The sequence below is a fragment of the Ciconia boyciana genome, chromosome 2, assembly GCF_034638445.1.
Source record: "Ciconia boyciana chromosome 2, ASM3463844v1, whole genome shotgun sequence".
Lineage (NCBI taxonomy): Eukaryota > Metazoa > Chordata > Aves > Ciconiiformes > Ciconiidae > Ciconia > Ciconia boyciana.
Window position 1 is genome coordinate 133,234,253 of NC_132935.1, and position 8,086 is coordinate 133,242,338.

At 44.1% G+C, this 8,086-nt stretch overlaps 1 protein-coding gene across 2 annotated transcripts; it reads right to left on the reverse strand.

Annotated features, from left to right (window-relative positions):
- Positions 1 to 257: 257 nt before the first annotated feature.
- Positions 258 to 4,175, reverse strand: IL6 (interleukin 6). Of its 2 annotated transcripts, XM_072854151.1 has the most exons (4): positions 3,675 to 4,169; positions 3,441 to 3,554; positions 3,059 to 3,205; positions 263 to 750 (listed from the first exon to the last, which is right to left on the reverse strand). In XM_072854151.1, the coding sequence occupies exons 1-4, from the start codon at positions 3,924 to 3,926 to the stop codon at positions 559 to 561; spliced, it is 705 nt and encodes a 234-aa protein (XP_072710252.1). In that variant the 5' UTR covers positions 3,927 to 4,169; the 3' UTR covers positions 263 to 558. The 2 variants fall into 2 exon arrangements, with proteins under 2 accessions (XP_072710251.1, XP_072710252.1); XM_072854150.1 differs by having other exon boundaries at positions 258 to 750; positions 3,441 to 4,175.
- Positions 4,176 to 8,086: the final 3,911 nt, after the last annotated feature.

Consider the following 8,086-nt stretch of genomic DNA (forward strand, 5'->3'; position numbering starts at 1 on the left):
CTGTCTGTGTGTGTGTGTGCTATGTAGATAACTGACCTAATTATACAGATCAAATTTAAATTCTTGAAAGTGGTTATTTTGATAATTGCCGATATTAAAAATTGGATACATTAGAGTTCCTTAGCCTTATTTAAAGTTCAAACAGGTTAAACAGGTTTTTTTTAAAATCAGCTTTTATTTGCTCTAAAAATATAAAAGTCATAAATACCATCTCTCAAATATTTTAAAAGCATAAGTTATACAACAATTTTTCTGGCGTCTGAAAATATTTTTTTTGTTGAATACATATTAAATAAGTTGATATTCTGAGTATTACCATTAGAAATGAAATAAAATAAAATAGCGCCTTTGTTAAATTATTTCTAAATATTGAAAATATAAATAGGAAACATTAGAAACGAATAAATATTTTAAATACAATAAATAGGTTCCTAGAAGGAAATGGGAATATATATAAATGCAAACCATTGTTACTATTTCTGGTTCTTAAAACAGAACAACACTGTCATCTGCCACATGACAGATTTGTAACAAAGGATTGTGCCTGAATTAAAACATTCAGACACTGAAACTCCTGGTATTTTTCAAATAGCGAACGGCCCTCACGGTTTTCTCCATAAATGAAGTAAAGTCTCGGAGGATGAGGTGGGTGGTGATTTTCTCTATCCAGGTCTTATCGGACTTCAGCTTTGCACGGAGGGATTCCTGGGTAGCTGAGTCTGGGATGATCACTTCATCGGGGTTTATCACCTGTGAAAAAGACAATATTGAGATGCCCCGGTTAAAGCATTGTAATTGAGCCTGTTGGAGAGCATCAGCTTATATGTAGAATACGTTCCTGACCAGCTGTGTATCCACAGTTTCTGTACTGCTGCCGACAGACCTCCCTGGGACCTGTGCTTCCCTACAGCCCTGCTTCTGCAGTGGGGTTTGAGGTACCTTGATACCTGCTACGATTACTGCAGAAGAATCCAAGGGTCTCGTCTGATCTATACCATTTTTTTCTGGTTTGAATGCAACATCTGGTGTCACGGTCCAACGTGCTGCACTGAGCAGATCAATACACTTCTCCTGCTACCTGCCGACCATGTGGTTAGCTGGGAAGATGCTGAAAGTGATTTGTCCTAACCTGTACTGGCTGCTACATCCTGAGTCATAAGTTAATTAGATGACATTGGAGTACTCTCACATTTTGTAGTAGACCAATGGTTTCCAAAGATGTCAAACTTGTTAGCTGAGTAATTCTTACTTTCCAGGCATTTAGGCATGTGGGAGACTGTCACCAACTTTCACTGATATGTGAGATCCTAACAGCAAGATGAGTAAAAGGAGCTATGTACCGAATGCTGGCTGACAGCACTGGGAACCCAGTACCCAAATGCCTTTTAAGAACTTGTCCCGTGAAGTGGGTAGGTGACTTCTGAAAATGGGAGTTGCTCACCCAAATCATGGAGCTGCTTTAGATGATTTGGAGTCTAGAAGTCTACCAGTAAAGTATCTGCTTCAATCCTACCCTTTAACGAGTGACAAAAGCACATGTACCTCCTTCTGGAATATCTCTTTTTGTGAAATTCAGTAAGATATGAATATTCTTTCTGTCCAGACTACTTGGAAGTGGATTCTGATCACACAGCCAGTTACTGGTATATGCAACTTCTTGTTGCATGCTGTGAAGGTCTGTATCTGGATATCCAGACAGGTATCGTGCTGATGGATCTCCCTGACCACAAGTGACAGATTCTGTCCTTGCTCTCCTTGCCTGAAATAGCAGATAGACTTCTCTCGTAAAGAAACATTTCCAACCTGGAGATCAAGACCCCTGTCTTTCTCAAAAACTCTGTAGTTTCTACAAGTACAGGTTTTGCTTTTCATCACTGTGTTTACTTCTGCCTGTTCCAATTACCTCGATCTTTCTGATTTTCCAAAAAGGCTAGTCTCCCCCAGTTATGAAGCGAACTTTCTACAAAGTAATGTATCAAGTTGGAAGCCAGTAGTCAGTTGCTGTCTTATGACAGGACTATTCTTCTTAGCTAGTACAGTGTGAAAAAAGCAGTTCAGCTCCCTTTCACTTAAAGAATGAGGGACATAAATAAGTATGTTAGGAAAAGTATGGCAAACACACAATGGGCTTTTCAGATGCCAAAAAACACCTTGAAGGAAATAATGCCCTGAAATTTCTGCAGCTCTTAATTCTGCAGTCCTTACTCACCTGGGTGGTTCTTACTCAGGCAAATAGTTTCCCTGATGACAACAGAAGTATTCATGTTAAGGGTTATTAATGTGAGTAAGAACTGCAGGAATGAAGTGAATTTTTGAAGTGTGATCTTTCAAAGCTCTCCAAAACATAGAAAATGACTGTCAGAAATGAATAGCATTTAGTTTACCGAATCACAAGGGAATTGGGTGTTTGTAAAGAAGGAAGATTTTTTTTTCCATGATGATTACAAGCAAAATGTGTGCTTTTCAATAGGCAGCACCTTTTATTTAGTCAAGTTATTAACTTACATTCTAATTTAACTGTCTTGATTTTTAAGCTACTGATATCTCAATATACCATACAGCTTGGCTTAAAAGTTTGTTTTGGAGAGTTTTAAAGATTAATAATATTGTAAAAATGTGTTTGCTTTTATTTATGTGGGTTTTTTAAAAAAGTTACTTATTTCTATTTCTTGGGGCGTTGCAACAGGAGAAGGCTTGGACTGAACTGCAATTCCACAATTAGGAACAAGCTCCCTGAGAAATCTTACTTCTATCAGCCAGGCAGCATTAGTAGGTTTGTTCTTAACACAATATGACGCATTTAATTGTTGGTTTGGAAATTAGAAATAACAACAGAAAGTAGGAAGAAGAGTTGTTTCTTTAAGAAAAGAAAACAAAACCTTGTAAAACCTGTAATTTAGTCATAACGGTAAATATCTGAGCACAAGGAACCATCACCTGTTTCCGCTGGGAGAAATGAAAGCGGGAAATGTTCAACTTCACATGGCATCCTATTTCTCTGACTACACATCAGTGCTAAGCCATAACCATTATCGGAGTGCATTTAAAACCAACTCACCATCTGTCTTATGGTACGTGCCAGGTGCTCTGTACTGTAGTACAGAGATTCGATGTTTTGCTTTTCGCTAGAAAAAGTTTCTTGTATGTATCCAAGGTATGTCTGAAATGTATAAAGCCCGCTGGAGATTTTCTTCAAGCATTTATCCTGAAATGAGAGAAAGGTGAGAAAGTCACTTACAGCTCAGAAACGCCTCGAAGGCAATATTGTGTGTGGAGCACAGTTAAGCGGGTGATGCTTATACAGAGCGCGGAGGTCCGTGCCACACCAACGCCAGCTGGAGCCGGCACAAATCTTTAGGTCAACTTCCGCAGTTTTTTGGAGCAGGCAAAAATTGCCCCAGGTATGTAGGATTAGACCAGAAAGGAGAGCGGTTCCTTGCCTCATCGAAGCCGGCGAGCAGGCACCCGTCTTCCTCTGTCACCTTGGGGAGGTTGAGGTTGTTCTGGACGAGCATTTCTATGCTGTTCTCGCAGACGGTAAACTTCTCGCACATCTGGGGAGAGACACGGAGAGGTTTCGTCGCACCTTGGCCGGAGGCAGCCACCCCCCGGCCCGCTGTGTGAGTGTGTGCGTGTGCCGGTGTGTGCGAGCCCCCGGCCCGCCCCGTACCCACCTCCTCCTGCAGCTGGGCCGCCCGGGCGTGCAGCAGCCGGGCCAGCCGCACGCAGTCGGGCAGCGCTGCCCGCCGCGCCGCCGCCTCCTCCAGCTCGGCCTCCCCCGAGGAGTCGGCGGCGGGCAGCGGGGCGGCGGCGGCCCGCGGCAGCAGCAGGAGGAGCAGCAGGGCGGCGGCGGCGGCGGCGCGGAGGGCGGGCGGGCGGCGGCGGCGGCCGGCGTGGTCACGGTCGCAGCCCTGGGGAAACTTCATGGTGCGGCTCCTCGGCTGCGGCCCCGGCCCCTTCTCGTCGGCGAGGCTGGCGGGTTGAATGAGCTCCGGGCATCCCTGAACGTGTATTTATCGAGGGGGCTTCGAGATTATTCATGGCCTGGGAAAATCCGGCATGAGAACACGGGGGTGTGTGCACAGCGGAGCGCGCCGGGCTTGACACAGCGCTCGCCCCGTCCGAGCGCGGCGGGATTGTGAAACGGGGCCGGGGGGGCCAGCCGAGAGCGGCCGGCGGGAGCATGAAGTCATCGTGCTCCTGCACCGTAACTCCTTGAGGGCCGGGCTACCCCCGCCGCCGCCGCCGCAACCACCGCCGCCGACTCACCTGGGCCCGCGGGGCGGGAGCGGGAGCCGGAGCTGGAGCCGGGCCGGAGCTGGAGCTGGAGCCGCTCGGTCCCGCTGCCGCCAGCCTCTGGGCCTGCCAGCTCCAGCCTCACAGAAGGTCTTGGAAATAATACACACATACCTACCTATGCACATACGTACTGCATATATTTTTTAACGTTGTAATGTGTTTTAATGTTTTGTAAATTTTGTATTATGTATATTTATCTCCGTATTTTAGCTATTTTTATTATTTATATACGTGAAACTAAATACGCGTGTTCAGGTGCTGGGTATGTATAAGTCCTAAGTTGCCTCTCTCCCTGTCAACTGCCTGTGGGTAGGCTGAAATATATCACGTTCGCACGCTTTAAACGCACGGGGAACGGACCAAAGTCAGCTCCGACAGCTCCAGCAGGAGGGTGGCTGAGGGTGGCTGCAGGGACTGCCGCAGCCCCCTGTTACCTGCCGCCTCCGCTCTGCCTGCCTGCCGGGAGGTGTGGCGGGAATGTTAACCTTTCGCAGAGGGACTCTTCACCCGGGGCAAGTGTGCCTGTTTGGCTCACACGTGTAGAGTGTGGACTGAGTCAAACTGCGCAAGGCATGCTGACACTGAACTTTTGGAACGTCTTGAACTGATTTTCACCAAACTGACTTTTTTTTTAAAATGAAATCAGTGCCGTTTTCTCATGTAAGGAAGACCAGAGAAAGACCTGATTCTGCTTCAAGAGGTGCTGACAGGAGAGCACAGAGTGGGGAGAACAGAACATGGGGTGTAAGAGAGGTGATAGAGGGACGACACAGTGACTGAACTTGGGTGTCCTCATTTGGACTCTCCCTTTTAACAAAAACAGATACTGCTAATTCATTTTCTAAGAACAGCCTGGATAGAGAGCCTCAGGAAAGAAGCAGGGTACCGCTGTTTTTTTATTTAATGTCCCATTCTGCCAGCAGCGGAAAGGCAGCTGTAGTAATTTTGCCCAGTGCAGAGATACTAGCGCTGAAATGCAAGTGCGAGAGAGTGATTTTCAACAGCAGCAATCCCTCTCCGCCCGGTTCCCTGAGCGCGGCAGAGGGGAGCCATAGCGATAATCTTCTGTAACGTTAGCTCTCCCTTACCAGGTCTGTGGCGTTAGGCATAAGAATAAAGCATACCACTAATGGTATGTTTGACTAGTATCAAATTGAAAGATCCTATTGCAAGGTGCCAAAGGACTAAAACAGCCAGACCAGATGAGCTCAATGCTCCAGACAAGCCCAGTATTTGCCTTCTGATAACCATCGGGGCAGATACAGCAGGGACAGGAACTCCTGCCTCCCTCCCTTTCCATTCGTGTTAGCACATGTGCATGTCTAGGAGAGGGATTTCCTTCCACTGCCAGGCGGCTCATAGGCTGTTCACTGCAGACGGCCAAACTGTTCCTTGACCTAACCCAAGTGAAAATACTGACTATTCCTAAAATCACCAAAGCTTGGTAGAAGACTACATTTCCTTAATAATATATTCTCAGCAGGCATTCTGTAAGTTAGTCTTGTTTGTAGCTCTGTAATTTTTGATTTTGTAACCTTATTTTATGAGTTGTCCTTTTCTTCTTGTGTCATGAAAATGTCTGTTCCTTAGCAATTTCCAGAGAACCTTTTTGTGCTGATCACTGTAATATGCAGATCAGTCTTGCTCATATGTGTAGTTATATCTTCAGAGTGAAATAAAAGCAATTTTCAACTGCTGTTCCTCATCTAGAAGCTTCTAAGCCTTCAGTTACTGTTGTCTCCTTTTGCATTTTGGGGTTTGTTTACTCTTTTATATGATTGTCCGTGTGACTTTTCCGAAGTACAAAGTATACTTGCATGCTCCAGTGGAAGTTGCTCATTAATGCCTTAGAAACTCAGTTTGACAATCTAGGACAAAGCACAGCATTCAAGGGAAGGAGGAACTCTAATTTACGTAATAACATTAAAATACTTCTGCTGTTACTCTAGACAGTTTCTTATGGAAAACCACTTTTTTAATTGGGACTGCAAGAAATACTTTGCGCTGATCTATCTATAATAATCTTTAAAGTTTGGGGAGGGCTTAAAGGCGGTTAATTAATCCGCACTGTACTACACTGAGCTACACTGATTCATCAGTAGCCACGTTGTTCAAAATGTGGTAAGCTCTGAAGAAACAGCACTTGCTCATGAGTTAGCTACAGGTCGGGAGATTTGCCTGTTGGTACTTTAAAATGTGTAAGTAGTATTACTGAGACTCTAAGGTATAATTTCTAGATAGAGATGAATTTGTTTCCTGCGTAGCATCTTTGTAATACTGCAGTTTACTGTTCTTGAATCCTTTTATTGCTATTCTTCATTTCACTGTACAGGTTAATTCTTCTTCTCTTGTAATTTGTACTATAAACCAGGTGGCTGCATCCTGACATACAAAACCATCCTAAGGTGGGAATTCAGAAATTCTCATTGTTTATCCAACTTCTTCTCCTGTCTGAGCAATGGATGTTACTACTGTACATTTCTGTGGGAGCAGAGGGGCCAGTTCTGAATGTTGTAAAAAATTATCTTGCACTGTCCACACATGAAAATTACTCCTGGTTACAGTCAAGGGTGAGTTTATAGCCGGGGAGCCAATCCAGGATCATCCCATGTGTCAAACTGTTTTCTAGGATCAGTATAGCAGCTCACAGACCTGTTCCAGAACGTTTCTTCTAGGATTCTGTGCCAGCAAGCAAGTCCACACCACTTTTGTTCCTGATAACCTGGGAGATTTGCAGACAGGAGGCTGTTTTCAGGAGAGATGGGTGACACCAGCATGGAAATGCTACTGCCGCTGAAGAATTCAAGACTGCAGAGCCATCATGGTCAAAGTTTGTCACCCCTCTTCTGTCAGCCATCAGGCACGTGTCTGCACGGAGCCCCACCGTGGGCCGAGGTAAAACCCAGTGCTACTGGCAGCAGCAGCTAAATGCTGTGAGTCAAATAAATGGCTATACAAATGGCATTCCTAGATGGAAAAATAAGGTCTTTTAATAAGGGCTGCAGTAATTTCCACTCTCATTTATTTGTGTGTTTGGTTTGGCTGTTTTTTCTTTCTAATAATCTCCACTATTCTACAGTAGTAATACAAACCACTAATGTTTATTCAGAGGTTATGACTTCAGATTGTACTGTTGATAATAAGAGAAGGAATACAACTAAAAACGTGGTGTTCTTCTGTAAAAGTGTTAGTTTGTGTGTGGAAGAAAATGCCAATTGTTGGTAGACCATTTGAGTAGGATCATGACAATGACTAAAGAAATAACTTTCAAATATCTTGAGTGAGGTGGAAAGCTGATGTCCAGTTCCCCTGACATATTTTTGGTTGAATCCCTCAAAGCTTGGAATGAGGGATCTTTAGTTCCTACAGATATTGTAAAAAGTGGAGATGAGTTCTTTGTAGTCCATCAAGATGTGAACACTTCACCCATTCTAGAGCTCATTTCTTTTAAGGATCTTTATATTGAGCATTCACTGACATTACAGTGTCAAACTGTAAATGTTTATGTGCCTCTCCTTTACATTTTCTAGAGTTTTCGTGACACAAAGCATTAGTAGTATCGTCTTCAACAGTCTCCATCAAAAATTCCAACCTTCAAAAACTGGAATGTTTTTATGCCCATGAATTTTCAAATAAATGGTCACCGCTGGCTCCACTAAGAGCTTGAATGTGTGAATGTTAAACCAAGCTGCCCTGTGCTGTATTTGAAGTGAACAGGTCGAACAGGTCATTAATATCCTGTGTTCATGTTTCTCATAAGCAAACATTGCTTTGAGAAGCTGCACGT